Genomic DNA, 16,158 nt, shown 5'->3' with positions numbered 1-16,158 from the left:
TGCACAAGGGTTTTGATGAGCTATCATGTTAATTTATATTTTTTTTTGTTATGGTACATTAAATTTGCACATCTCATTATGAGAACCTGTTAGATATGAGGGAATCCCTGGCATTACGGGCAGCAAAGTGTGCCACTGCTTTTGTGATGGATTCCCTATCTCCATTTTCCTCCTCCTCCTCCTCCTCTTCAATGTTGCCACCAGCTGAGGATGCTTGATGAGTGCATTTAGCCTCCTCCACCTGTAACCCTCTCTGCTGTGCTATGTTATGCAGGACGAAGTACACGACGATTATTCTGCACACCCTTGCTGGCGAGAACTGAAGGCCTCCCCCAGGTCTATCCAGGTCCTGAAGCGCATCTTCAACATTCCTATGGCTTGCTCAGTGACAGACCTGGTGGTGAAGTGGCTCTGGTTGTACCACTGCTGTGCCCCGTTGGTGGTATTTCTCACAGGTGTCACGAGCCACGTCTGCAGGGGGTATCCCTTATTTCCAAGGAGCCAGCCTTTAAGTCTGTCTTGTGTATGGCAGAGGTCCAGGATATTGGACTTGTGCAACATGAATGAATCATGACAGCTGCCAGGGAATTTGGCACACACCTGCAGAAATCTCTTCCGGTGGTAGCACACCAGCTGTGCAATGATGGAGTGATATCCCTTTCGGTTTATGCACAGTCCTGGCTCATGTGGAGGTCCTTGGATTGCTAAGTGTGTGCAATCGATTGTGCTCTGCACCCATGGAAAGCCAGCCAGAGAGTTGAAATCCACTGCCCTCTCAGTCTGGCTGATGTCGTCGCGGGGGAAGTTCACGTGGTTCATAAGAACTGAATTTTGTCTTCTCTTTCTCCCATCTCGGCCATGACTACTGAGTGCTGAGAGTCGGAGCCTGCTGTAGACTGTGCCCTGGATTATGACTCTTAATACAGGAGAACTGTAAATCCTCTGCTCTCCTCACGTCTCTCTCTCTCCTTTCAGTAAGTAAAAGAATATGCATTCATTGTCTGTTTGTTTGCAGAAGTTATAAAAATAGCCTTTTTTTACACTTGAGGCGTAACTAAGGGTGATGGGGAGAAAGAGGCTGGGTGCTCAGGCATTAACTATTAGCATTGCTTGGGTGTCCTTTCATTGGATCCGCTCCGGGCCCCTGACTGGCTGCAATTGCACGGCCCTAATACCACCCTTGAAAGTATGGTGCAATGATACAAGATAGAACTGGTGAACTGAGAAAGATAGTTCAACGTGTATCTCTGCCTGGGCAGGGAGCAATCAATCAATCTTCCTGTTAGGATGACCTGAGTTCAAGTCTTTCACCTATACTTGGACAAAGAGAATCAAATACGTATCTTTCATAATTGCATACGGTGGGCCAGCTTTCATGGAAACTAAAACACAAAAGATGCTTGCTGGATGCAGATACACCTCTCGTACACTTTGAAGCTAAAAACTGGGATTTAGGGAAACAGAAGGTATCCTCCATAGTTATCAATTTACTGTAATGGTATCCTGAATTTCTGCCCCCAGCCCTTTTGCACATTACTAACCATTTTACTTAATTTGATAGATTATGAGACAAAGCCAGCAATCTGTGGTAATTTAAAATTGCTTTCCCATCAAATGAACACTGCCTTTGAAGTGACCTTTTACATACCAGAGAGTAATGCTGCAGAAAGCAAGCAAATTTAAAGTGACCAGTCATTACTCATAGATATCTTTTTAAAAAAAAAGACTTTCCTGTGATTTGAATTATGATTATACTCTTACTTGTCACATATGACCACCGTTAGATTAGTGGCAGGTGCTTAAGATCGGGGAGGGGGGGAAATCAGGTTTGCCTCACAGCAGTTTCACATTTGTCGGGCCGCCAGCTGCCAGACATCTGGCCTACAACCAAAGATCAATAATAGCAGCTACAAAAAGCATGAGTGCCTCCAAAACCCACTTCATGAGGTCACTTTCCAAGGGATGTCCAGTGGCAAACGGAAATAGGTACCTCCCTGTGGGGTTGGATGGCACATGATGTTTTGTTCAGTTCTGCAGTATAAACACAGCATAAAAGTTAGCCTACAGGAGGCACTAGAGCTGGTGGATATGAGATACACAACTAGAGTTGACTTGTTCTCCTTTCTTGTCTTTAGGGGAAGACTTGCCAGGCTCCTCCCCGGTGGCTTAACTTATACTGTTGGGGAAGGAGAAAAAAATTACAGGAACCCACATCCTATCTAACTCATGGAGCATAATGGATTTTATTTTTATTTGAAAAATAGTGTCTAATTATCCTGATCTTGCCTTGTAGAACCTACTCAATTGATCTAGGGATTTTTTGGGGGAGGGGGAGAGAAGGGGCGGGTAGGGAAATAGTTTGTGATAATCGAGCTGAAGGATACTGTGCTGTGGAAAGGAACATTTTTCCATTGCAGGCACCCAGAGTTAGTATCGAGCACCTCCAAGTCAGGTATAGCGAGTGACTCACCTCCTGACTCCCCAAAGCCTTTCCACCATCTACAAGGCACAAGTCAGGAGTGTGATGGAATACTCTCCACTTGCCTGGGTGAGTGCAGCTCCAACAACACTCAAGAAGCTCGACACCATCCAGGACAAAGCAGCTTGCTTGATTGCCACCCCATCCACCACCCTAAACATTCACTCCCTTCACCACCGGCGCACTGTGGCTGCAGTGTGTACCATCCACAGGATGCACTGCAGCAACTCGCCAAGGCTTCTTCGACAGCACCTCCCAAACCCGCGACCTCTACCACCTAGAAGGACAAGAGCAGCAGGCACATGGGAACAACACCAACTGCACGTTCCCTTCAAAGTCACACACCATCCCGACTTGGAAATATATCGCCGTTCCTTCATCATCGCTGGGTCAAAATCCTGGAACTCCCTTCCTAACAGCACTGTGGGAGAACCTTCACCACACGGACTGCAGCGGTTCAAGAAGGCGGCTCACCACCATCTTCTCAAGGGCAATTAGGGATGGGCAATAAATGCCGGCCTCGCCAGCAACGCCCTCTTCCCATGAACGAATAAAAAAAAAGGTTACACGCAGAATAAAGCTCCCTCCAACTGTACTTTTAATGATGTACCTCAGAGGAATAGCCCATACACCACCAGTGTAATATTTTTTCTTTCCACATCAACCACCCTGTGGCCTTTTTGAGTGAGATTGCCAATCTAATGCCTCTTAGTGCCAAAATGGGGTTAATTCTGTATTGTGGGCCTAGGCCCACCAGGAATTGGGCTTTGAGACTGCTCAAACTCATTTCATCCATGACCTTTGCAGCCAGAATAGAAGAAACTCGCCCATCAGTCTGGGCTGGATTCAAACTGACGTCTCATTGTTGAAATGAATATGTTTAACACCAGCATCACCCAATCTTCCAATGTGCCTTTTTAAAAAAAATGATCAGCATGCCGAGTATTTTTATCAATAAATGATATTCACTCACATGACAGAATAATAGATACTGCTCGATATAGCTCCAACTCATTCAGGATGTGTAGAAGCTGTTGAACGGTTGCTTGTTTCATTCCCCATGCCCACATTAGCTCTCGTGTTTTGCTGTAATAATTTCCTCCAAGAGATTCAATGTTCCTTAGTTCAGTCTGATTGGCTATGATACAAGAGCCTGAAAGACAAGTTTTAAAAGGGACAGTTTAGATGCCTGAGTGTGATGTAAAGGCTTGCCTCCTGATTCTCTCTCCTTCCTTCGCACTGGCCTTCATAGCCCACCATGTACGGAAATCATGGGGAAGGAAAGCAAACCTTGACCCAATACAGTCCATTGTGCAACCTGATAGTATGGCACTGTGCACAGTGCACCACTGGACCAACCCAACCAAGCAGTGTTATAAAAAGACGGCGGAATAAAGAAAGAAAAATCTTGTATTTATATAGCACCTTTCACAACCGCAGAATGTCCCAAAGTGCTTTACAGCCAATGAAGTACTTTTGAAATGTAGTCACTGTTATAATGTAGGGAAATATGGTAGCCAATTTGTGCACAGCAAGGTCCCAAGAACAGCAATGAGATAGATCACCAGATAATCTGTTTTTAGCATTGTTGATTGAAGGCTAACTATTGGCCAGGACACCAAGACAACTCCTCTGCTCTTCTTCAAATACTTGGGATCTTTTACATCCTCCTCGGTTTAACATCTCATCTGAAAGACACCTCCTCCGAAATGCAGCACTCCCTCAGTACTACGCTGGTGTCAGCCTAGATTATCTGATCAAGTCTGTGAAGACCATCTGACTCAGGTGAGAGTGCTACCACTGTGTCAAGGCTGACAACTTTGCAATCTTGTAAGTTCCACAAGGAACGACTCTGAAAAGAAAAACCTCCTGACATCTAACCTAGTTCAATGCTTAAGTAAATTATACCCATGTCTGCTAGTCCTCCTTAATCTATCTAACTCAAATAGCCTATCCATATAGACCGAATCTAATCCCTTCATTGTTTCAAAGACCTCAATCAAATCTCCTTGAAGTCCATGCTTTTCTTGAATGAAAAGTACCAGCTCTCTAAGACACTTGTAGTAACTAGGTATTAATCTGGTGGCCCTCTGAACCTTTTCCAGGTCCTCTCTTATCACCCACAATGTGAGTTGACCAAAACTGGACACAGTATTCTACATGAGACCTACTCAAGGTTTTATACAAGGACAGTATAGTGTTTTTTGTTTTGTATTGTATTGTCCTATTACTGTATTTACTTATGCTATAGCCTCACGGCACTGGTCGTGAACCTTAAGCGATTCATGTATTGTGTAATACTTGGGTCTTTCTCCTACTCAATGGCCTTAAACTCGCAACCCTGCAGGGTATACACCTGCTTGGCATTAACTCTACTCACAAGCATAACACTACATTTATCCATATTAAATGACATCTGCCAGATGCAGGCTTGTTCCGCCATCACAGCTAGCTCTGAAGTCCTAACATCTGCACTAATCTAACATCCAGACAGATTTTGGGATGTATGAAAGATGAGGAAAGAGACACAAGAATGAGAAAGCTGGGAAAGACACTGTAGGGTAAATTTTTGTCTTCACCGTTTAGGTAGAACATAAGAACATAAAAACATAAGAAATAGGAGCAGGAGTAGGCCATCCGGCCCCTCGAGCCTGCTCCGCCATTCAACAAGATCATGGCTGATCTTCTACCTCAACGCCATTTTTCTGCAATATCCCCATATCCCTTGATGCCTTTTAATATCTAGAATTCTATCCATCTCTGTTTTGAATGGACTCAATGACTGAGCCTCCTCAGCCCTGTGGGGTAGAGAACTCCAAAGATTCACCACCCCCTGAGTGAAGAAATTTCTCCTCATCTCAGTCCTAAATGGCCTACCCCTTATTCTGAGACTGTGACCCCTGGTTCTGGACTCCCCAGCCAGGGGAAACATCCTCCCCTCATCTACCCTATCGAACCCTGTAAGAATTTTGTATGTTTCAATGAGATCCTCTCTCATTCTTCTAAACTCTAGAGAATACAGGCCTAGTCTACTCAATCTCTCCTCATATGACAATCCCGCCATCCCTGGAATCACTCTGGTGAACCTTCATTGCACTCCCTCTATGGCAAGTATATCCTTTCTTAGGTAAGGAGACCAAAATTGTACACAATACTCCAGGTGCGGTCTCACCAAGGCCCTATATAATTGCAGTAAGACATCTTTACTCCTGTACTCAAATCCTCTTGTAATAAAGGCCAACATATCATTTGCCTTCCTAATTGCTTGCTGCACCTGCATGTTAGCTCTCAGTGACTCATGTACAAGGACACCCAGATCCCTTTGAACATCAGCATTTCCCTATCACTCACCATTTAAAAAATACTCTGCATTTCTGTTCTTCCTATCAAAGTGGATAACTTCACATTTTTCCACATTATATTCCATCTGCCATGTTCTTGCCCGCTCACTTAGCCTGTCTATATCCCATTGAAGCCTCTTTGCATCCTCCTCACAACTCACATTCCCACCTAGTTTTGTGTCAACAGCAAACTTGGAAATATTACATTTGGTCCCCTCATCCAAATCATTGATATAGATTGTGAATAGCTGGGGCCCAAGCACCGATCCCTGCGATACCCCACTAGTCACAGTCTGCCAACCTGAAAAAGACCCGTTTATTCCTACTCTCTGTTTTCTGTCTGTTAACCAATTCTCAATCCATACCAGTATATTACCCCCAATTCCATGTGCTTTAACTCTGTTCACCAACCTCCTGTGTGGGACCTTATCGAAAGCCTTCTGAAAATCCAAATACACCACATCCACTGGTTCCCCCTTATCTATTTTACTAGTTACATCCTCAAAGAACTCCAATAAGTTTGTCAAAAATGATTTCCCTTTCATAAATCCATACTGACTCTGCCAAATCCTGTTATTATTTTCCAAGTGTCCTGTTATCACATCCTTTATAATAGATTCTAGCATTTTCCCTACTACTGATGTCAGGTCTGTAGTTCCCTGTTTTCTCTCTTCCCTCCTTTCTTAAATAGTGGGGTTACATTTGCTACCCTCCAAACATTCCAAAATCTATAGAATTTTGGAAGATGACAACCAATGCATCCACTATCTCTATAGCCACCTCTTTCAAAACCCTGGGATGTAGATCATCAGGTCCTTGGGGTTTATCGACTTTCAGTCCCATTAATTTCACTAGTACTATTTTTTTTTACTAATACTAATTTCTTTCAGTTCCTCATTCTCGCCAGACCCTTGGTTCTCTAGTATTTCTGGGAGGCTCACCACCACCTTCTCAAGAGCAATTAGGGATGGGCAATAAATGCTGGCCTCACCAGCGACGCCCACATTCCATGAACGACTAAAAAAAAAATTCTGGGAGGTTTTTTGTGTAGTCTTCTGTGAAGACTGACACAAAGGGGATGATTTTAAACCCCACGAATGGGTGGGTTGGGGGTGGGTGGAAGTTGAAAATAGTTGTTTTTTGGGTCGCGACCGCAATCCGGCTTTATTTCCGGGTTTAATGTCGGCGCGTAAAAGTACAGGCTTCCCACCGGGAATGCAAAGTCCAAAAATTTTGCGGTTGCGACCCAAAAAAACAACTATTTTCAACTCCAACCCACCCGTTCTTGAGGTTTAAAATCACCCCCAAAGTATTTGTTTAATTTATCTGCCATTTCCTTATTCCCCATTATAAATTCTCCCGTCTCTGTCTGTAAGGGACCCACACTTGCCTTTGCCAGTCTTTTCCTTTTTACATACATATAGAAACTTTTACAGTCTGTTTTTATGTTTCTCACTAGTTTACTCTCATATTCTATTTTCCCTTTCTTTAACAATTTCTTGGTCCTCCTTTGCTGAATTCTAAAATGCTCCCAATCCTCAGGCTTACTGCTTTTTCTGGCAACTTTATATGTCTTTTCCTTTGATTTAATACTATCTTTAACTTCTCTTGTTAGCCATTGTTGGACTACTTTTCCTATTGGGTTTTTGTGCCTTTAAAGGAATATATATTTGTTGCAAATTATGTATTAATTCTTTAAATGCTAGCCATTGCCTGTCTACCATCATACCGTTTAATGTAGTTCCCCAATCAACCACAGCCAACTTGCGCCTCATACCTTCGTAGTTCCCTTTGTTTAGATTTAGGACCCTAGTTTCGGATTGAACTACATCACTTTCAAACTTAATGAAAAATTCTATCATATTATGGTCACTCTTCCCTAAGGGCTCCTTTACAACAAGATTATTAATTAGCCCTTTCTCATTGCACAATACTAGATCTAAAATAGCCTGTGCCCTAGTTGGTTCCTCAACATACTGATCTAGAAAACCATCTCGTATACATTCCAAGAATTCGTCCTCCATAGTATTAGTGCTAATTTAGTTTGCCCAATCTATATGTAGATTAAAGACCCCATGATTACTGTATTTCCCTTGTTACATGCACTTCTAATTTCCTGCTTTATACCGTGCCATGCATTACCACTACTGTTTGGTGGCCTATAAACAACTCCCACCAATGTTTTCTGCCCCATGCTGTTTCTTAGCTCCACCCAAACTGATTCTACATCTTGATCTTCTGAGCCAAGATCCTTCCTCCCTATTGTACTGATCTCATCCTTTATTAACAGCGCTACCCCACCCTCTTTTCCTTTTTGCCTGCCCTTCCTAAATGTCGAATTTCCTTGGATATTCAGCTCTCAGCCTTGGTCACCCTGTAGCCACGACTCCGTAATGGCAATTAGATCATACCCATTTACTTCTATTTGTGCTGTCAATTCATCTACCTTGTTGTGAATGCTGCATGCATTCAGATAAAGTGCCTTTAATTTTGCCTTTTTAACATTCTTTCCTATTTTGACCTTATTTGCTGCTGGCCTTTGTTTCCGCTGTCTTCCACTTCCAGCTTTGTTACTCTCCCTTCTGAATCTCCTCTCAGGTTCTCATCCCCCTGCTAAGTTAGTTTAAACCCTCCCCAACAGCACTAGCAAACCTCCCAGCAAGGATAATGGTCCTGGCCCTGTTGAGATGCAACCCGTCCGGCTTGTACAGGTCCCACGTCCCCCAGAACCGTTCCCAATGCCCCAGAAATCTAAAGCCCTCCCTCCTGCACCATCTCTCCAGCCACGCATTCATCTGCTCTATCCTTCTATTTCTATACTTACTAGCGTGTGGCACTGGGAGTAATCCGGAGATTACTACCCTTGAGGTCCTGCTTGTTAATTCTCTTTCCTAACTCTAGTAATCTGGTTTTGTATGTGTGCGTGCACAAGAGAAAGGAAGCAGTACTAAAGATTATGGGTTGGGGTGAAAGGTTAAAGGTGGGGTCATGTTGAAGCAAAGGTGAGGCTGAATAACCCTTTTAAAAAAAAAACTGCATTTAACCACTCTGTTTAGAAACAAAATGTTTACTGAAAACATTTTCAGGACAACTCTCTGCCTTTAAGAAAACAAAATTCACAAATTTCTGTTATATATATAAATATAAAATGTGGTCACCTTGCCCCTATAGGGAAATCCATTATACTGTCTGTGGTACCAGTTACACCCAAGCTGTGATATTAGTTTTCAATGATAAGGGTGCCACACCTTACCTGTCACATACTAACCCAGCCTAACGTCCCACAACTGGCTTGCACCAGGACACCATTTTGATTTCAACGGAAGAACCAGCAACACCTTCACAATCCCAACCTCCGTGAGCACAGCCCAGGATTCTGACCTTCACAACGCTGAAAATTATCTTTTGAGTCCTTCTTATAGAATCATACAGCACAGAAGGAGGCCATTCAGCTCATCGTGCCTGTGCTGGCTCTTTGAAAGAACTATCCAATCAGTCCCACTCCTCTGCTGTTTCCCCATACCCCTGCAATTTTTTCCTTTACAAGTATACTTCCAATTCCCTCTTGAAAGTCACTTTTGAATCTGCTTCCACCGCCCTTCCAGCCAGTGCATTCCAGATCATAACAACCCAGTGCAGTAGTAGGAATTTTAATGAATGGAAAATCGTGGGGAGAATGTGTTGAATTTCCTGATATGCATTGCCAGTGGGTGAGGCACCATGCTCACAGAGCGATTTCATAAAATTAACCTATACACCCATACATGACAGAGTAATGTCGCCAATCAAGTGCACATTATGTCTGGGGAAACCTGCAGTAATATCACAATCACAGATCACCTTATATGAACGACCCCACGCATCCAGAATGTGGTCCACATTGACACATGATACATCAGCACAAAGACCATCCACAAAAACCTGAATCGTGATATTGACTGCACCATAACAGACACCAGGGAAAGTTTTGTGGCTGAAATTTAATCTGCTTTAGATGACTGTTAAAAACTGCTCAATCATTGGTCTTGTAGCCTGCAATGTCATGCAAACCTCTGTTAAATTCTAGCATGCAACTTTTTAACACCCAGCAGGGGCGAGGCAGTGCGACTGCAAATCACACTCGTAGGCCCAGATTTCGGGCTTGGGATACTTTAAATCCCGGGCCTCATCTGTATGCCGCCGATCAGTTTTTGGTCATTTGTCCTAATATCACTTCATTGTGAGCAGTGAATTCAATATACTAGATTTCTCAGCCTTTTCTCTTTGCAAATGTTGATGGGTCTGCTGTGTATCGCCAGCATTCTTTAGTTTTTATTTAAGATTCAGGCATTTGCTGTTGTTTCTTTTTATGGTGGCACTTCAAGTGTCAGCTTGGCTCAGTTGGTAGCACTGGAACCTCTGAGTCAGAAGGGTAAAGGTTCAAGCCCCACTCCAGACTACGATCACTTAATCTAGGCTGACCCTTCAGTGCATTACTGAGGGTGTGCAGCATTGTTGAAGGTGCTGTCTTTCAGATGAGATGTTAAACCAAGAACCTGTCTGCCTGCTCAGCTGGAAGTAAATGTCTTCGTGAGGAAGGTCCTTCTCGAAGTCTGTGGATTCAAGGCCACGGGTATCTTCTGCCTGCAGGACTCCCTGAGGAGCGGATACTTCGACGTGACCTTCAGGGATGTCGCAGGATGCCTGAAGATGCTTCAGGCCTACAAGGAGAAGGGGAAGGAAGTGCCGTTGTCACTCCTCACAGTGGAGCAGCTCTTCGCGCTCCCACAGGAGAAGGAACGGACGCTAACGGTCCACATGTTCAACCTGCGTGTGCCCGTCATGGATGTGCTGATGTTCCTCAAGAGATACATGGACAGAGCGATCGGAGCATCGACATCCAGGACATGCATGGGATCTGGACCAACAAGAGGAGCATCAAGGCGAGGCTGAGGGTGGATGCCAATGGAAACATCATCCACCTTCTGTCAAGTTTTGTGATTGGGATGAGTCGTGGGTATGTGGTCTACCAGGGGCAGCCCAGAGTGTGTCGATCCTGCGGCAAACCCGGGCACGAGGCGGCCTCCTGCAAGGCAGCGATCTGCAGGAAGGAGGGCCACCAGACATTGGACTGTCAGGAGGCCAAGTGCTGCAACTTGTGTGGAGAGGATGGTCACCTGTACGAGATCTGTCCAAACCGCAGACATAGCTATGCACAGGCAGCGAGAGGCAAGGTGACGCAGGAGAAGAGAGCAGCAGTTGTGGCTGCCCCCCAAAGGAGGCCAGACCCCTTTCCCCGCCCCCCCTTGCTGTAGTCCCACGTGAAAGAGCCAAAGACTAGGTGGAGGACAATGAGCAGGAAAGGAGAGTCGAAGAAAGCAACCTAAACCTGACACCCAGCCCCGAGCCTTCTCCTGAGAACGCAGAGTCGATGCAAAGTGACCTGGGATGGAAGAAGGATGGATGACACAGGGAAAGAAAAAGAGGAAGTCCCGTAGGACCAGAGGTACAAACGCCAAAGGTGTGACCAGCAGCAAGAGGAGCTTAGAGTCCCCAACGGACAACAGCGACCACTCCTCAGCTGATGAACAAGGAAAAGGGGGGAAACCCCACCTTCATCAAAGGAAGCGGCAAAACGTGACGGTGACCAGTGACACCAACGACACGCTTCAGCTCCAGGAACTTGGAAGTAGCAACACCCACCATCGACACGCCTAGCGCACCCCAACGCCGGGATGCCGGGAGTAGCGACACGGAGAGCGAGGTCCCCCAACCCCGGGCAACTGGGAGAAACAACGCAGCTAGCGAGGTCCCCCATCTCCTGGAAACCGGGAGCAGCACGACGGTCGTGGAGAACGAAGGCCAAGGAGCTGGACCTGGCCGCGGATATCACAGACAGACCACTCCACGAGACCCCGCTGTCAACCCCTAAGCGCGGACCCTCCCCCAACGAAGGACAGGCCTCCTTCCTCAGCCCAAGGACCGTCCAGAAGTTCCTGCATACCACACAAATGCAGAATCTGGTCCGAGGGTTCGAAACGGATGGTAACGTAGAACCCGGACTGATGCAATTGTAAGGCCTTTAATGGTTGTCCTTTTGTACTTTTAAAATGGCTTTAAAAATTGCATCCATAAACGTGCGTAGTATTAAATCGACTATGTGATGTGCTGCGACCCTGAACTACCTGTCCAAGCTCAAGAGGGACCTGCTGTCCTTGCAGGAGTGCGGGATCCTGCAACTCAGCAAGTACCAGCAGTGGTCACGCGTGTAGACCTGGGGCAGTCGATCGAGGTTAAGGGGGTGGTGGGGGGCCGCCTGCTTGTGGCAGAACGCCCCGCTTTGACTGATCAATGTGTATGCCCCGACCCTCAGGAGCGAGCGGCTGGAGGTCTTCCAGCATCTCCTGATGCTGCTGGCGACCTCCAGGCTGGTCGTTCTCGCTGAAGACTTCAACTGCATCATCGATGCGGCTGGACAATCCAGCAGGGGCGACGGCATACTGGACACCACGTCCCAAACACTTGATGGAAGCGGTGAAAGACGCAAAGCTTCGTGACATCTTCAGCAATCCTGCAGATGGAGCGCATCAGAGATAAACCTGGTCCAGACCAAATGGCTCCGTCCATTTCAGGATAGACTTCCTGTTTGTGCCCTCAATGCTCAAGGTCAGATCCACTGACGTCCAGCCGGTGTTCTTCTCTGACCACTGCCTCCTACTGGCTGACTGTCAATCGCAGGAAGACCAGAGGGTGGGCAGGGAGAAATGGAAGCTGAATGTGAGACTGTTGTCCCTGGAGAACATCAAGGAACTAAAGAGGGATTACACAGGTTGGAGCACCGTGAAACCCCTCTTCGACTCCACAGTGCACCGGTGGGAAGCAATTAAGGCCAACGTTAAGAGGTTCTTCATCCTCAAAGGTGTTCAGAAGGTAAGAGAGAGACAGAGGGAAGTGTCGCAGCTCCAGAAAAGCATGCAGGATCTGCTCCGGCTGCAGTCGATGGAGGTTGATGTCGGGGAGGAACTCAGAGAGTTGAACGGCTTGCAAGCCTCACTCTTCGACTCCGAGGCCTCAAAGATCATCTTCCAGTCCAGAGTCCATTCTGTGCAGCAGGACGAGAAGTGCTCGCGCTTCTTCTTCCAGAAGCTGAACAGAGAGACCTCTGTGATCAGCACCCTGAAGGAGGAAGACGGCTCGGTGATGTCTTTGCAGGCCGACGTACTGAGGATCAGCAAATCCTTTTATGCCTATCATAGAGGTCTTAGAGGACAGGGAGAGGGAGAGCCTGGATTGGCAGCTTACTTTGGATGAGCTGACAAAGGTCGTCGGGTCCTTCGAGAAGAGAAGAACTCCCAGAAGCGATGGCTTACCGGTTGAGTTTTACTCAGCTCTGTGGGACTGGATAGGTCCAGATCTACTGGAAGCATAAGGGGGTATGCTTCTGGCAGGCAGCATGTCAGAGTCCATGAGGAAAAGCAACATCACCCTCATCTACAAGCGGAAGGGGGGAAGAGGGAAGAAATCAGAAATTGGTGACCCGTTTCCTTGCTAAATGTCGACTACAAGATCCTGCCTAAGGCCATCGCTAACAGGCTCAAGTCTGCTCTGGAGCTGGTGATCCATGTGGATCAGATCTATACTGTACCTGGCAGGAAGCTCTCTGATTGCCTTGTGCTGCTCAGGGATACGATCGCCTACATGCAGGACAGGGGGGTGAACACATGCCTCATCAGCCTGGACCAGGAGGAGGCCTTCGACAGAATATCCCACACGTACATGATGTACGTGCTCTCCAAAATGGGGATTGGGGAGGGAATCCGTGATTGGATCCAACTGCCCTATGCGGACATCCGTAGCACAGTCCTAATCAACAGATGGGAGTCGGAGAGCTTCCCGATCAGATCTGGAGTCAGGCAGGGCTGTCCTCTCTCTGCGGTCTTGTTCCTTTGTTGTATCGAGATGTTTGCTGCGTCCATCAGGAAGGGCGCAGGTATCAGAGGGGTGGCGATCCCAGGCAGCGGAGGCTCTCAGGTTAAGGCTACCCCGTACGTGGACGACATCACCATCTTTTGCTCCGATTAGCAGTTGGTCCACAGACTGGGCACGTGTGACCGTTTCGAGCTGGCCTCGGGCCAGAGTGAACCGAAATAAGAGTGAGGCCATGTTCTTTCGCAGGTGGGAGACCCGATCCTTTGTCCCCTTCACCTCAGGTCCGACTAACGGAAGGTGCTGGGGATCTGTTTTGGGGGGCCCCAGGCCTGCACCAAGAACTGGGAGGAGCTGGTCGTAAGGCCAAACAGAAGCTTGGTATGTGGGTGGGGCGCTCCCTCTCCATAACCAGCAGGAACTGGGTGATAAGGTGTGAGGTACTCACGGTCTGGCCTGATCTCCGCCGTCACAGTCACCCGAACTATCTTCCACTTTGTCTGGAGGTCCAAGGTAGAACGCGTCCACAGGGACACCATCATGTACAAGCCCCCAGAAAAGGCACCGGGGGAGGGGGGTGGGAGAAGAGTGAGCGTCCCCAATACCGCACTGATCCTGATGGCCACCTTTGTGTGTGGCTGCCTCAGGATGTGTGTAGAGCCCATTACGCAAACACCAAGTGTCACTACGTTCTGCGTTTCTACCTGTCCAACACACTGAGAAGGCTGGGTCTGGCCACACTGGCCAAGCAAATGTAGGACCTCCAGTCCAGCTGTACCATTCCCCACCACCTGTCCCAGGTGGAGAAGTTCCTGAGGAGGAACCCCTTCGATTTCAAGGCCATCAGACAGTGGTTGGCATGGAATGTTCTTAGAGTCCTGCAAAGAAAGGAGAAGGTGGATCCAAATGGGCAATTCCCCGACCAGACGGTTGATGCCATTTGGCAGAATGTCTCGTCGCCAGAACTGACCAACAGGCATCAGCATGTAGCTTGGATGATAGTGAGAAGGGCCCTCCCAGTGCGATCCTTGCAACACACACGGAATCTCAGCGCTACTGCGAGCTGCCCTCGAGGCTTTGGCAGGGACGAGTCCGTCGTCCAACTCCTGATGGACTGCCCCTTCGCGCAGGAGGTGTGGAGAGAGATGTGTTAGTATCTGTCCCAGTTCATTCCCAACAGCTTGGTAACATAGGACGCTGTGCTCTACGGGTTGTTCCTTGGGACGCACACCGAGGCAGCTATCAATTGCTGCATGAAGATCATCAACTTGGTGAAGGAGGCCCTTTGGTCCATCTGTTGGTCTTCTAGCTGAAGGAGCTGTCCACGACCGACTGTTGTCAACTGCCACACTCCAAGGTCCAGGAGTACGTGCTGCGGGAAGCATTGAAGTGAAGTGTGGCCTACGCAAAGGCTTCATAGGGAAAGGCCACCTTGTAAGGCCACCCCACCTTGTATTGTACGGAATGTATTAGAAGATATGTACTGTGTTTTGAATTGTAATAGAAACACAGAAAATAGGAGCAAGAGTAGGCCATTCGGCCCTTCGGGCCTGCTCCACCATTCAAAATGATTATGGCTGATCGTCTAACTCAGTACCCTGTTCCTGCTTTTTCCCCATATCCCTTGATCCCTTTAGCATTAAGAAATATATCTATCTCCTTCTTGAATACATCTAATGACTTGGCCTCCACTGCCTGCTGTGGTAGAGAATTCCACAGGTTCACCACCCTCGGAGTGAAGAAATTTCTCCTCATCTCAGTTCTAAATGGCATACCCCGTATCCTGAGACTGTGACCCCTGATTCTGGACTCCCCAGCCATCGGGAACATCCTCCCTGCATCTAGTCTGTCTAGTCCTGTTAGAATTTTATATGTTTCGATGAGATCACCTCTCATTCTTCTAAACTCTAGTGAATATAGGCCTAGTCGACCCAATGTCTCCTCAGACGTCAGTCCTGCCATCCCAGGAATCAGTCTGGTAAACCTTCGTTGCACTCCCTCCATGGCAAGGACATCCTTCCTCAGACAAGGAGACCAAAACTGCACACAATACTCCAGATGTGGTCTCACCAAGGCCCTGTATAACTGCAGTAAGACATCCCTGCTCCTGTACTTAAATCCTCTTGCAATGAAGGCCAACATACCATTCGCCTTCCTAACTGCTTGCTGCACCTGAATGCTCATTTCAGCGACTGGTGTACAAGGACACCCAGGTGTCGTTGTACCTCCCCTTTTCCCAATCTATTACCATTCAGATAATAATCTGCCTTTCTGTTTTTACAACCAAAGTGGATAACCTCACATTTATCCACGTTATATTGCATCTGCCATGTTCTTGCCCACTCACCCAACTTGTCTAAATCACATTGGAGCCTCTTTGCATCATCCTCACAGCTCACATTCCACCCCAGCTTTGTGTCGTCTGCAAACTTG

The 16,158-nt window shown here is 47.0% G+C and overlaps 1 protein-coding gene across 2 annotated transcripts in view; it reads right to left on the bottom strand.

Annotated features, from left to right (window-relative positions):
- LOC137334294 (interleukin-1 receptor-associated kinase-like 2) overlaps positions 1-16,158 on the bottom strand; it is a 78,120-nt gene that overhangs the window by 52,825 nt on the left and 9,137 nt on the right. For both annotated transcript variants that reach the window (XM_067998967.1, XM_067998968.1), the window contains exon 2: positions 3,453-3,632. In XM_067998967.1, coding sequence (XP_067855068.1) covers positions 3,453-3,632 — 180 coding nt within the window. The remainder of the gene's footprint in view (positions 1-3,452; positions 3,633-16,158) is intronic.

Source organism: Heptranchias perlo, chromosome 17 (assembly GCF_035084215.1).
Source record: "Heptranchias perlo isolate sHepPer1 chromosome 17, sHepPer1.hap1, whole genome shotgun sequence".
Classification (NCBI taxonomy): domain Eukaryota; kingdom Metazoa; phylum Chordata; class Chondrichthyes; order Hexanchiformes; family Hexanchidae; genus Heptranchias; species Heptranchias perlo.
This window is presented reverse-complemented; position numbering and strand designations above follow the sequence as displayed.